The sequence below is a fragment of the Bos indicus genome, chromosome 18 (genome assembly GCF_029378745.1).
Source record: "Bos indicus isolate NIAB-ARS_2022 breed Sahiwal x Tharparkar chromosome 18, NIAB-ARS_B.indTharparkar_mat_pri_1.0, whole genome shotgun sequence".
Taxonomy (NCBI): domain Eukaryota; kingdom Metazoa; phylum Chordata; class Mammalia; order Artiodactyla; family Bovidae; genus Bos; species Bos indicus.
The window spans coordinates 55,414,457-55,428,958 of NC_091777.1; the positions used below are offsets into that span (position 1 = coordinate 55,414,457).

The 14,502-nt window shown below is 48.0% G+C and overlaps 1 protein-coding gene across 1 annotated transcript; it reads right to left on the reverse strand.

The window, feature by feature from the left end:
* Positions 1-2,719: 2,719 nt before the first annotated feature.
* CABP5 (calcium binding protein 5) lies at positions 2,720-11,255 on the reverse strand. Its single transcript, XM_070770225.1, has 6 exons — positions 11,114-11,255; positions 10,600-10,608; positions 8,517-8,660; positions 7,474-7,583; positions 4,887-5,034; positions 2,720-2,745 (listed from the first exon to the last, which is right to left on the reverse strand). Exons 1-6 carry the CDS (start codon positions 11,253-11,255, stop codon positions 2,720-2,722), a joined length of 579 nt encoding a protein of 192 aa, XP_070626326.1.
* Positions 11,256-14,502: the final 3,247 nt, after the last annotated feature.

A 14,502-nucleotide genomic window follows, 5' to 3' on the forward strand; every position in this document is an offset into this window, starting at 1 on the left:
GAGTCGGCAAGATCCCCTGGAGAAGGGATAGGCTACCCACTCCAGTATTCTTGCCTGGAGAATCCCATGGATGGAGGAGCCTGGCGGGCTACCATCCATAGGGTTGTGAAGAGTCAGACTCAACTGAAGCAACTTAGCCAGCCACATGGGGCTATATAAATTTAACAAGTAATTTGTAAAATCAATAATGTATCAAGAAAATGTTATTAACTTACTGAAATAAAAATAAAATGACGCCCAGATTCTCAGCCTCACCACATCTAATACTCAATAGCGACACATAGCTGGTGGCTACCGTATTGGATGGTGCAGCAACTCTAGAGTATTTCCATTATCACCGGGAGATCCCATTGGCTTGTGGGGCTCTAGACTACAAGCTTCTTGAGGTCAAGTAACTTATCCTTGCTCTATTCCCATCACTTGGAACAGTGCCAGGCACATATCAGGGACTCAGCAAGTATTATGTTTAAGCAGGTGCAGGAATGATTGGATGGGTGAATCGATGAGTGTAGAGATGGGCTGTGATGGGTAAGACAGGAGGTTAAAGTCACCTGTTAAATGGGATATGGACAACGTCACTTCTCTGCTCCGTACCCTCCAAGGTCCTCAAAATAGCCTCTAAAAATGCATACTTGCATGAGTTGACTCCTGATCCACTCAGACCCCAAACCATCTACCCCTCTCCAGTCACCCTGGTCTCCTTGCAATTCCTCCAGAACTCCAGGTGCAATTCCTGCCTCAGAGCCTTTGCTTTTGCACTCTGTCATGTCTGAATTGCCCTTTCCCAGACGTGCCCCCAGGGCTCCATAAACTCCCTGATGTGCCTACACAGAATGCAACCCTTCCCCACCTCCAGAACCTTCTCATCCTTCAACCCATTTCTGCTCCTTTTGCTCCACATCTCATCACCTTCTAACATTCTAGATATGATTATATTTACTCATTTATTTTGTTCTATGTCTATCTCCTCATATTATAATGGAAGCTTCTTGAATCTAGAGTTCAGGGCTATTTTATTCACTGTTATAGCCTCATTTTTCCTCATGCTTGGAAAAATGTCTGGCACATAGCAGGCACTTCAGACGTTGCTGCTGAATACATTAAAGGTGGAAGGGGGAAAGAAAGAAAGGAAGGAATGAAGAAAATAAAAGAAAAAACATAAAATAGTCTTGGGATAGTGAAGAATGGCAAAACAGCATGGCCGCAGCGAAATTAGGAAACATTATTCTGATTCCACTTTTTAAAATTTAACTTAAAATTTTCTAAAAGGAGGCTATTATTGAACTAGGCGAGGCATTCTCCAGGTCTATTCTTAGGACTTTAAAGGTGCAAAAGAGGGACTTCCCAGGTGGATAAGGGGGCGTCCCAGGTGGCTCAGTGGTAAAAGAAATCTGTCTCCCAATGCAGGAGACTCAGGAGACTCCTGTTCGAACCCTCAGTTGGGAAGATCCCCTGGAGAAGGAAATGGCAACCCACTCCAGTATTCTCACCTGGAAAATCCCATGGACAGAGGAGCCTGGTGGGCTACAGTCCATTGGGTCACAAAGAACTGGAGACGACTGAAGTGACTGAGCACACACCCAGAGGATAGGACTCCACGCTCCCAGTGCAGGGGACCCAGGTTCGATCCCCAGTCAGGAAACCAGATCCCACACGCTGCAACTAAAGATCTTTCATGCCTCAACTAAGACCTGGCTCGCCAATTAATTAAGAATAAATAATTGAAGGAGGTTTCAAATGAGCTCTTTATTTGGAGGACCTTGGGATTACCAAAGGCAGAGGTAAGAAGGAATATATCTTTCCAATTTCAAATGCAGATCAGGGTCAGGGGATGAGGGAGAGAACTGACTTCCAGTCTAACAGAGGGACTATCTCTGTACGGCCCAGGGCAGACCGATGCAGAGGCAGGGGGCTTCCAGGAATGGCTTCGTGGAGACCTGGCTGAGCCAAGGATTTGGAGGTGTCCATCCTCTCTCTCTTTGCATGATGTCGTTTCAAGGGGAGCTAATCCCCTGGGGGATCAGCTTGCTCTAAACCTTGATAATCCAGATTTGTGATTTAATTCGGTGACCAGAGTATCTGACACAAGGAGAAGGAAGTCGGGGGCTAGAGAGATGAAAAGATACTGTGCTTCCAGGAAATCAAGTTGGGCAGGGGTGGGGTGGGGGGGTAGGTTCACGTGGATGCCTCTTTAATTAACCCTTTCCAAACTCAGTCTCATCAAGAACCCTGTTTCTAGCCTCATGATGGGCGTGCCTTCTTAGACCGAGAGGAAGAAACTGAGGGGATTCAAGGCAGCTGAAGTAAGAAGGGGGAAAGGTAGACGCTGTGTTGAACTTTCTGAATCAAACAGGAGAAAAGACTATTTTCACCCAGAGGAAGTGGGAGAAGAGACCCTGCCAGGTTGGAAGGATTTAGGATTACGAGCTGAAAGATGTCATTAGTCTTTCTTTGGGATTTGGGTGAGTGGCAAGGAGACCCCAGTACTGTTCACACAGACCTCTTCCTCCTTAATCTAGTTCCAGGGATGTAACACCACCCCATCTGGCCAAAGCTATTGTTTCTAGGCTACCCTCAGTCCACACCGCTGCAATACCAGTCTCCACCCACCCGCCCACCCTCTCTCTCTGGAGGGCCCGTGGGGCACGTGGTCCTCCCCTCCACCACGACTTGATCCACGTTGAGCGGGTGGAGAGAGGCTGGGGATCCCAGGACCTCCTCAACGAGACATCATCTTCACAAACTCTGCAGAAACAAAATTTATGGTGAGGCAGAATAGGCATTTGTGTGGTTTTTTTTTTTAATTGTTGAAGAACAGTTGATTTATGGAGAAGGTCGTGGCAACCCTCTCCAGTATTTGTGCCTGGAGAATCCCCATGGGCAGGGGAGCCTGGCGGACTCCAGTCCATGGGGTCACAAAGAGTCAGACACGAGTGAAGCGACTTAGCAAGCACACACACAGCTGATTTACAATGTTCATTTCAGGTGTACAGCGAAGTGATTCAACTATACACACAGATACATTCATTCTTTTTCAGATTCTTTACCCATATAGGTTATTCCAGAATACTGAGTAGAGTTCGCTGTGCTCTACAGTAGGTCCTTAGTATTTATCTCTTTCATATATATTATATATATTAGTGTGTGATTAATCCCAAGCTCCAGATTTTCCCTCCCCCACCAAGTGAGGCACCTGTTTGTAAGAGCAGCTGTCATTAATTTTTTCAGCCCTTACTACATGTCAGAAACCACAAGATCTTGGGAAATGAACGACTTGATCCCTCTATACCTCGATTTCTGCTATTTACCTTATAAGATCTTTCAGATGGTTTAACACTATAATGCTTAGAAGACACAGTCAGAGTTCAATAATTAGTCATTGTGAGTCTCTGATTTCATCTTTTCAACCAATCTGGGAGAGTTAAATACCATTTAACAGATAAGCAAGCTGAGGCTGGTGAGGTTGGCCAGTGTGCCTGGGACTATGTAGATGGCGAGTGGAGAACCCTGGAAGGGACCCAGGTTGTACCTGACTTTGCTGCAACTCAATGTCAGGTGAGCTTATTGGTCCCACCCAGGTCTCAAGGCTCATCTGTCCTTCTCTTGCCTGTAGTTGACCCGAGGGTCTAGTTCCTCAAAAATTCTACCTCTTCCAGATTTTTCATTGATGTCTACTATGGGGCATCATGGGTGCATTTGAATAGCAAACTAAGAATTTTAGACTTTTGCCTTATAGGCAGCAGTCAGATACTGAAATTTTTGCACCAGAGAATGTCACAATGAGACCCTGGCATGCCCTACTTGCATCTCCCACAGAAATGACCCCCATCCCTTCCTCTTAAGCCTCCAATCTTTCTTATTTATTCAATCACTCAATGTGTGTGTCCTCAGTCACTCAGTCATGTCTGGCTCTTTTGCGACCCCATGGACTGTACCCAGCAGGCTCCTCTGGCAAGAATTTTCCAGTCCAGAATACTGGAGTGGGTTGCCATTTCCTCCTCCAGGAGTCTTCCTGACGCAGGGATAGAACCTGCGTCTCCCGCGTCTCCTGCATTGGCAGGCGGGTTCTTTACCACTAGGGCCACCCGGAAAGCCCAATCACTCAATACACGTGTTGAACTCTGTGCCAGGAACTGAGGGTATAATGATGAACCATTTCGTCTGTGGCCTCAGAAGGAAACAGGTAATCAACGATTGGAAGCTATCATGATGTCATGTGTCAGCATCACCGCAGAGGCGGCCGTGGGTGTTATGGGAGCTCAGGGATGCCAAGCCTGGCAAGAAAGATGGGGAGGGGGCACCATCCACGGGCATAACTGAGGCTTAACCAGTGAAAAGATGAAGGCTGCTCCAGACAGCACACAAGCAGAGGAGTCTGCAGTGCACAATTTCTTTTAGCTTTTCGCTAAAACTTTGGGAGAAAGGTGTCATCCTTACCCCCATTTTGCAGATGTGAAATCTGACACTGAAGGAGAGAAAGTGACTGGGATAAGACCACATCATTAGTAAAAGATGATCCTCAGCTTGAACCCCATGAATCTGACCCCAGCGTCCCAGCAACAAACCAGTCCACCCTCCTTTGGATGGGAGTTTCTGTTCCTATGACAAAGGTGCCCAGGAAACAAGGAAGGGATGGGAAAGGTGGAGTCAGAATCGGCTTCTGGACAGGCTGTTCCAAGGAGTGGCCAAGTGCAGATATTAATCAAGGAGAGGTGAGAGGCATGAGCTTTTAGAAATGACATGGGGAGAAAGTGAGGCAACAAACAGTTCCAAAATCTAACCCTGCCTCCTCCAACTTCAAACTGAGGGAGAATGAGAAGGAATGGCCACCTTGGAAAAAAAATCACCCCGGGGAGATAGGGGTGTCTGTCCCAACACAGCGTCACCTTCAAAGTCGACGGTGCCGTCTCCATTAATGTCGGCTTCCTGGACCACCTCGGAGATCTCCTGGGACGTGAGCTTGTCTCCCAGGAGCCTCTGCATGGCTTGCTGCAGCTCCCCCAGTGTGATCTCCCCGTCTCCGTTGGCATCAAACTGAAGCGGAGCACAGGGAACAGTATTAACTACAACAACCACAATAATAATAGTGTTTATTGATCACTTCCTGTGAGTCAAGAACTCAGCTAAAGATAAACAGCAAGGACCCACTGTACAGCACAAGGAACTAACTCAATATCTTGTAATAACCTATAATGGAAGAGAATGTTTTTAAAAAGAACATATATATATTTGTATAAGATGGATCAGATGGTAAAGAATCCATCTGAGGTTCAGGAGACCTGGGTTCAATCCCTGGGGCAGGAAGATCCCCTGGAGGAGGGCATGGCTACCCACTCCAGTATTCTTGTCTGGGAAATCCCATGGACAGAGGAGCCTGGCGGGCTACAGTCCATGGGGTCGCAGAGTCAGACTCACTGAGCAACAAACACGCTCTAACTGAATGACCTGACTGTTTACAGAAACTAACACAACATTGTAAATCAATGATACTGCAATAAAAATTTTTAAAAGAGAGAGAGAGAGGCGTTTCCTGGTGGTTCCAGGGGTTAGGACTTGGTGCTTGGGGCTCAATCCCTGCTGGAAAAACTAAGATCCCTCAACTTATGGCCCAAAATAACACTCAGTTAAGAAGTTTGGTACATCATCTGCTAAATGTCAGCTCCTTAAAGGCAGGTTCAAGGACTCTTGTTCCCTGCTCCATGCTTACCCCTTGGGACACTGCACACCTTTTTTAAAAAAAATTTTGGCTACATCGCACTGCCTGCAGGACTTGGGTTCCCCGACCAGACGGCGCAGGTCGGGGTGGAAGCGCAGAGTAATGACCACCGGACCACCAGCGAAGTCCCTGCACACCTTTAACCTACTAGAAAGTCTTAGAATGTCAGTCCTATGTCCAAACATGTCTGGGAGCCAACTGTCCTCCGGCTACACCGATGCTAACAGGGTTCAAACCACAACGCTCTCCTGCCGGGACCATGGCCGACAACCTCCTCTCTGGTTCCAGCTGCCGCTGTGGTCCTACATAATCTGTTCTCTTCCCATCAGAATTTGACATTCAAGTTCATTTAAAACACCAGTCAGGGACTTCCCTGGTGATCCTGTGGTTAGGACTCCACTCTTCCACTGCAGGGGGCATGGGTTCGATCCCCGGTCAGGCACTAAGAGCCCAGGTGCCACGTGGTGTGGCAAAAAAATAATAAAAATTATTAAAAACAAGAAATACCAACTGGTCTAGTCCCTCCCTAGCTTAAATCCTCCAGTGGCTTCCTATCCCACCCAGAAGAAAATCCTGCCACCGCTGCACAACAGGCACCTCCTATGGGATGGGGACCTGCCTTCAGCACCTCTGAGACTTTGTTTATCTCATCCTCCTCTCTCTCCAGCTCCTGCCTCTCCAAATAGGACAGGCTTCTTGCTCTTCCTCAGACACGCCCTCCTGCCTTCCAGCATGCCTACCTGCTGCTTCCTAATCCTGAGATCTGATTTCCCCTAGAGCAGTGCACTGTCCGGAAGAAATACAGGAACCTTGCAGGTAATTTCAAATTCTTCCAGCAGCCATCCCACCACCACACACATTTTAAGGGAACAAGTGGAATTTTTTATAATTGATTTTACTTTAAAATATCATTTCAGCATGTAATCAATTTAAAAAGTATTAACAGGGCCTTCCCTGGTGGTCCAGTGGTTCAGACACTGAGCTCCTACGGCAGGGGGCCTGGGTTTGAGCCCTGGCTGGGAACTAAGATCCCACTTGCCCCACAGAATGGCCAAGTAAATAAATAAAACATCTTTTTAAATTTATTAATGAGCTATTTTACATTCTTGGTTTTTTTTTCTGGGATTAAACCATTTTATTGATGGGCTTCAGAGAAGGCTGGGAGGACAATGAAATCAGATGTTTTTCTCCCATTTGGAATCTCCCCAGCTTCATAGTTGCTGAAAAGCTGTTATATTCTTTCAGTGCTGTATTTCATAAGACTTAGTATAATACCATACTGAATTCTATGTCCTTAGCATGGCTAGTTAACATACCCAGCTCCCGAGGACGCTTAATCTAAAACACTAAACCTTAACCCAGCGTGTATTTCACACTCAGCGCACACCTCAATTCAGACACCAAATGTTGCAAGAAATACCTGATTTGTGTTTAAGTTTGGTGAAATTCATAGTTGAGAAAGTAGATTGGCACACCCAGTTGTTCCAAATCAAAGTTTTCCAATAATTGCTCTGAGTATTCATTTTCAGATTTAGATGAACTGAAATTATATTCCATTGACTACAAATAGAAATGAACTTAATAGAAATTAACCAAAATTAAATACAATTATATATATGCATATGGACATATCGCAAGTCTCACTCATTGGCAGGTGGGTTCTTTACCGCTGAGCCACTAGGCTTTTGTCCCCCATTAATGACTAATCATAGACCCCTGGGGTCTCCTTCCACCACCTCCAACATTAGGAAACTCACTTCCTTGAAGGCGTCTCGCATCTCCTGGACACCAATCATCCCAGCCGTTTCTGCAAGCAATTTGGGGGTCATCAGCTCCACAAAGTCGTCAAAATCTACACGGCCACCCACTGGGGACAGAAGAGGCAGGTCTAGTGAGACTTTGTATGCCCCGAACCTTCCATTCCCTCACTTTGCCCTTCAACTCTGTTCAGGAAACAGATCTGCTCCAATCTCTCTGCCTTCTAAGAGCTCCCTCTTTCAGCCAACTCAAGCCCTCTTGATCTTCTCATCTGAACAGGAGCGGGCCGTACAGTGGAAGTAACTACCTATTGATGTGACCTTAGGAAAAATCTCTTGATTGGTTCAGATCTAGGCTCCCTCATCTGCAGATCTGGAGAAGAGAGAGTATGAATTAAATGAGCACCAAATCCCTTCCAGAGGCGAATCTCCTTGAATTCGGTCTTGTTTACAGCAACATGCTCAGATGCAAGCCCAGGAGCAATCTTGTCAATCACAAAATCAACTCTGGTCTCCACCTAAAGACCCATCTTTTTGTTACATTACTCAGCAACATTAGGCTCCAACTCCAAGTGTGTTTTCAGGATCAAATACAGGTCCAATCTTGCACTCCACTGATGAATCTTAGTGGTGATAGCAATGACCTATATTTAATAAGCATTTACTGGAGGCTAAGCCTTTACCTGTATTAACATATTTATCCCTTCCTTTCTACAGTCTCACTAGGTAAGGAGTGATGACATCTTCACTGCGTGGATGGGGAAACTGAGATTCAAGATTGGGGGCTAACTCCGCTTCTCATAATGACTGCAACTAGTAAACAACACAACTGAGACTTGAACCCAAATCTATCTTAAAAATCACCCTTTTAGCCACTTCAAATGCTGCCTCTCTAGGTACAGTCGGAGCTGTTTTCTTCCAGACATCTAGCCCTGCTTCCCTCCTCCCCATCTCCAACTCTACCCTCAACCTCCATACCCTTCCTAACTTCACTCTTAACCCTCCCCCAAAGCCCGGTCATTCCTCCCACCCCCAAGCCTCACAGTTCATCCGGATCTGCTGGCCCAGTTCAATCAGTTCCATCTCCGTGGGCATGTAACCCATTGTCCTCATAAGATTCCCCAAATCCTTACAAGAGATGAACCCATCTCGGTCCTTGTCAAACTCAAGAAATGCTTCCCGGAGCTCTGAAAGTTAAGAGACAAGAACTTAGGGGCAACTTGAAACAGTCAATGGGGAAAAGGAGCATCCCTTGAAACTGTCAATGAGGCACCAACTCAAGACTCCTCAAAAAAGAATACATCGTAAAAATGTCCAAAAGGAGAGATATAGGAAGTGTGTTAGCAAGAGGACTAATTCCCGAGACCACTAAATGATAGCACTGAAGTCCTTCACATTGTTGGGTGAAGTAATGAGAAATCAAAACCACCAAAAAAAAAAAAAAAGAACAATTTTGGACTCATCCTTAAAACTCAGGCATCATTCATGGGTCTCTGAGACACTTGGGGGTCAGGATGGCTTCTGAACACTTTGGGAAGTACTTAAACTGCCCCAAAATCACAGTTGAGTGGGAAGTGAGAGTGATGTACAATTTTTGCATCGAGGGATTTATACTGAAATGTACAAAGGAACAGAGGGCAGGTGAATGGGTGGATGGTGATATGAGGATGTCTGGGGGAGAAAGTGTTACCTTCAATCTCATCTGGTCCCAGTGGTCTTTCCTAGAAAGGAATGCAGGGGGTGGGGGCAGGATTTGGAAAGAGAATCAGAGATCCATATTCACTTCTCCAAACACGTCTCATCCTCATCCTTTCCTGGTTCTTCCCCCTTCTCCCTCCCCTCCACCCTTCTTACCTTCCTTCTCCCACCTCCTGACTCCCCTTCCCTGGCTATTTCCTCTCTTCCATCCTTCTTCTCCTGCCTTTCCCCAATGGACATCCATCCCATTGTGCCAAAACAGATCCTGGAGGCCATGGAATCCAATCTCCTCCTCCAGATGAGAAGAAGTCAGACTTAGAATCAGTTAACATATTCAGAGTGCTAACTGTGCCAGGCTTCCAAAAGCATTTCATTTAAACTTCAGAACCACCCTGTGAGGTTGAGCCAAATACCATTCCCATCTTAAGAGCAAGCTGAGGAACAGAGAGGTTAAGGAACCTGTCTGAGTTCACACAGCTCATAAGTGGCTGGGTGAGAATCCCTTGGGGTAAGAGCTTGTGTTCAGTGGCTCCCAGGCAGGATGAGCACAGCCAGCATGACAAATTTCTGAAACCCTTTCATATTGCCACTAGCCACACCAGGACATACCTGAATCACCTCCCCAGGGAAATTCCATCAACCCCTGGCCTCTTTCACCCCCCATACCTCCCTTTACCCTTGGAAACTTTTTCCTACCTTCTCTTTTTTAGTATCCCCTTCCCCCCTCCAGTTGGGGCTTCCCTAGCAGCTCAGAAGGTAATCTGTCCACAATGCAGGAGACCCAGATTCAATCCCTGGGTCAGGAAGATCCCCTGGAGAAGAGAATGGCAACCCACTCCAGTATTCCTGTCTGGAGAATTCCATGGACAGAGGAGCCTGCCGGGCTACAGTTCATGGGTCGCAAAGAGTCAGACATGACAGAGAGACTAACACTTTCACTTTCCCCCCAGTTCGGTTCAGTTCAGTCGCTCAGTCGTGTCTGACTCTTTGCGACCCCATGAATCACAGCATGCCAGGCCTCCCTGTCCATCACCAACTCCCAGAGTTCACCCAAACTCATGTGCATTGAGTCGGTGATGCCATCCAGCCATGTCATCCTCTGTCATCCCCTTCTCCTCCTGCCCCCAATCCATCCCAGCATCATGGTCTTTTCCAATGAGTCAACTCTTTGCATGAGGTGGCCAAAGTATTGGAGTTTCAGCCTCAGCATCAGTCCTTCCAATGAACACCCAGGACTGGTCTCCTTTAGGATGGACTGGGTGGATCTCCTTGCAGTCCAAGGAACTCTCAAGAATCTTCTCCAACACCACACTTAAGTCTTAAAGACTAACAGTGAAAAACATGCCCATTGGAATCAAACAGTTCTGGCCCTGCCATTTACTAATTGTCAAAGCTTAAAGCAACCTACTTCATGACTCACAGCCTTACCTTCCACATCTATAAAATGGGAATGAAGGTATTACAGACCTCATGAGTCATTGATTGTGAGGATTAAATAATATCAAGAATACAAAACACTTTGCACAAGTTTGGGCACACAGCAATGACTTAGGTGGCAACTACAGACTTCCCTGGTGATCCAGTGGCTAAGACTCCGTGCTGTCAATGCATGGGGGCCAGATTTGATCCCTGGTCAGGGAACTAGATCCCACATGCTACAACTAAGACCCAGCACAAATTAAAAAATGATAAACGGCAGCTACTGTTATCCCCACCACCACCACCGTCACTGGCATCACTATGGTGTCCGTAGAAAAGAATGATGTTGGTCAACAGTGACGTCCCCCAGTTCCCCTTTTGTCTCCTCTTTCATCTTCCACCTTTCAGTCCTGACTTCTGATTTCACCCTCCCTTCCCTGACCCACGTGTCCCCACCATGCTGCCTGGGATTCTTTAACCTTCTCAGTTCATGCTCTACCCCCCTTCCCTTCTTCCACTGTACCGGTCACAGCCCTTCTCTCCCCGGCATCCCAGCTCCCTCTGCCCTTCCCACCGTCCTTCCCCACTGCCCCCAGCCTCACCCGCTGTTTCTCCGCGATGCCTTTTCTTAGGAAGATGCAGGCAGGGCCCATGGGAAACTGCATGGACGGTGTCAAGGTGGAACTCATCAGGCTCCAATCTCAAGACGCCGCCCCCACCCCCAACCTCGGGTCCCCCTTTGGTGGCTCAGCCTCCTTTGCTTCTCCGCCAGTCCTCGGCCAACTCTGCCTGCCTCTCCCCCGGTCACCCTGGCTCCCTAGGGGCTGTGACAGCTGGGTGGCAAATCTCTTCTCAAGTTGGGGAGGGATCACAGCTGTTCCTGCCTCCCCATCTGGCTTGAGGGAGACTGGAGGTTGGGGCGGGGGAGCCAGTGTCAGGCTCTGACCTTTTATCCCCAGAATAGAATTGGAAGGATGGTTTCAAAAATGAGGATTAGGGCAGAGGGCATCCATTCATACAACGTTCCAGCAGGCACGTGGCGTGATCGGCCTGAGCCTGGCCTCTGCTGGCCTCTAGGCAAGTGAGGATGGAGAGCACACGGCCCCTGGCTTCCAGGAGCTCTGGAGTAAGCCAGGAGCGTGAGTAAATGAGCAGAATGTGAACATCACGTGACAGCCTGACTTTGGGAATAGGCACGTATAGCGGCCGGTTCAGTTGCCAAGTCGTGTCCAACTCTTCGAGACTCCCATGGACTGCAGCACGCCAGGCTTCCCTGTCCCTCACCGTCTCCCAGAGTTTGCCCAAGTTCATGTCCGTTGAATCGGTGATGCCATCCAATCATCTCGTCCTCTGTTGCCCTCTTCACCTTCTGCCCCCAACCTTTCCCAGCACCAGGGTCTTTTCCAGTGAGCCAGGAGGGTGGTGTTTACCCTTCCTCTGCTCATCTCTTCCCTTCCTTTCTTCCTGAACATTTCAGGGCAGGAGGGGCAAGGTAGGCATCCACGCTGACGTGGGTAGTCAGAGGCCAAGACTTCCCTGGTGGGGGAATTTAAGACCCTGGGTTTCCACTGCAGGGGGCACAGTTTCGATCCTTTGTTGGGGAACTGAGATCCCAAGTGCCACGTGGTGTAGACAAAAATAAATAAATAAAAGTGGGTGGGTTTGCAGGCGATAAGGATTGCATGGCCCAGAGTGTTGGGGCCTGGGAAGGTGAGGATGAACCCATGGAAGAGCAGCCTGGTACGGGATACTGGAGCATGAACTGGGTGACAAGGTTTATCTACACGCGGGTATCACATCACCTAGGGTAAGGGTTTGCACTGTGAGCAGAGTGAAGATATCCACTCATGGAGGTGGCGTGTGCAGGGTGTTGAAGCCAGATCATGGCGAGAAAGGCGTCCCCACAGGAGCAGATAGCAAAGGAGAAGGGAGATTGGTTACACACGGGATTATACTAAGGATAATAGGAATCGGGTTTGTCGCTGCTGGAAAAGGGAGTTTTTAATACAGAAAGGAAAAAGGTAGAACAAGCTCTGCGGTGCTGGATTGGAACAGGAGGCACTGTTACACACTCATGGACTTCAATATCTAGGAAGGGATACACAAATAAACAGCTTTCCCAGGTGGCACGCTAGTGGTAAAACACGCCTGCGTTCCAAAGCAGAAGATGTAAGAGACTCAGTTACGACCCCTGGGTCGCGAAGATCCCCCTGGAGGAGGGCACCTCAACTCACTCCACTAATCTTGCCTGGAGAATCCCCACAGACAGAGGAGCCTGGTGGGCTACAGTCTATGGGGTCGCACAGAGTCGAGTACGACTGAAGCAACTCAGCACGCACACACGCACACATACAAATAAACACAGACATGACTGTGTGTGTAGGGACTCGGGAACATATATTCTCTAGCTAAGAGGACGCACCCTAGTATTAATGAACACCTCTAGCTTCCAGACCTTGACCATTCTTCACCAAATAGCAACCAAGACTCCTGGAAGCAATGGCTGATTTCAGGTCTGGGGCAAGACAAGTATTATAAGATGAGCCTAAAATTTATGTCTTCTTGCGCCGTAAAGCAGGAATGTGCTCAAAGAGTTATAGGGGCATGCCAAAAGAACACAAGGGCTTCCCTGGTGGCTCAGTGGTGAAGAAACTGCCTGCCACTGCAGGAGACTCAGGTTCGATCCCGACTGGAGACGGAAATGGCAACCTACTCTAAGATTCTTGCCTGGAGAATCCCATGGACAGACAAGCTTGGTGGACTACAGTCCATGGGGTCTCAAAAGAGTTGGACACGACTTGGTGACTAAACAACAACAGAAGCTTGAAGAAGCGCCACTGGCCATTTGATGGGCAATTTGAAAATCAAAATAATAACAAACTATATCAGATAAATAGGGAACCCCGGAGTCTGTACAAATATCAAAAGTTTGATAACACATGGATAGCTTAAAGCACCTCCACTCAAAATACTGGGCTTCCCAGGTGGCACTAGTGGTGAAGAAGCCTCCTGCCAATGCAGGAGACAAAGGGACATGGGTTTGATCTCTGGGTTGGGAAGATCCCCTGGAGGGCATGGCAACCCACTCCAGTATTCTTGCCTGGAGAATCCCCATGGACAGAGAAGTCTGGCGGACTACAGTCCGTTAAGGTAGAAAAGAGTCAGATGTGACTGAAGCGACTTACCACACATACACGTACAAAGTACTAATTTCAAAAGAGTCACTTTATAATGGGGGATACTTTCTTAAATAGTTAAAATGAAGGTCATCAGTAATGTAGCAAATCAAAATGATGCATTCCAACCCATATGCGATTATGATGAGTTTTTCTTCCTTCAAACCTCCCTGACTGCCCGCCCGCCGACTCTCCCCAGAGCCCAGCTCTAAGCATCTTCTCCCGATGGGTTCCAATGATTTTTAGGAGGAATTGGATGTCATCAGAACATGGTCTCCACCACTCCCCTCAGCTCCAGGGTCATCTCTTCAGGGTCCGGGTACTCCAACGTGATCTTTTCACCCCTAGACCTTACCAGGTCCCTTCTCTGCCCGTGAGATAAGGTTCCCCACCCTGTAGCAGCACACGGGGCTCGCCGCCAGGCACTACAGTTGGGGGCTGAGTGCAGACTGCCCAGGCCAAACCCTGGCCCTCCACTCCCTCGATGGTAGACCTGGGGCAAATAACTCACATCCTGTGCCTCAGTGTTCTCATCTGCTTAATGGGGATAATGAAAGCATCTCCCTAGCAGGGGTTTCATGAGGGTCACTAGTGAGTGAGAAGATCCCTGCCCAGCCCTGGCAGAGGGACATGGGCAGTCATGGGTGCTTGAGGAGTGTGTTTACGGGGGCCCTGCAGGGGTGTGGGGCGGGGGGGAAGTGTGCTTGGTCCCAGTTTCCTCAGAAAGACCCTATTC

Excerpts from the sequence above, each read along its gene's own strand:
- CABP5 (XM_070770225.1), bottom strand. The coding sequence starts at position 11,255 with ATGCAGTTTCCCATGGGCCCTGCCTGCATCTTCCTAAGAAAAGGCATC. Across the intron at positions 5,035-7,473 it reads TGCGAGACGCCTTCAAGGAA|TTTGATGCCAACGGAGACGG; the intron begins GTGAGTTTCCTA and ends GCTCCGCTTCAG. Across the intron at positions 2,746-4,886 it reads CGGCACCGTCGACTTTGAAG|AGTTTGTGAAGATGATGTCT; the intron begins GTGACGCTGTGT and ends TTGTTTCTGCAG.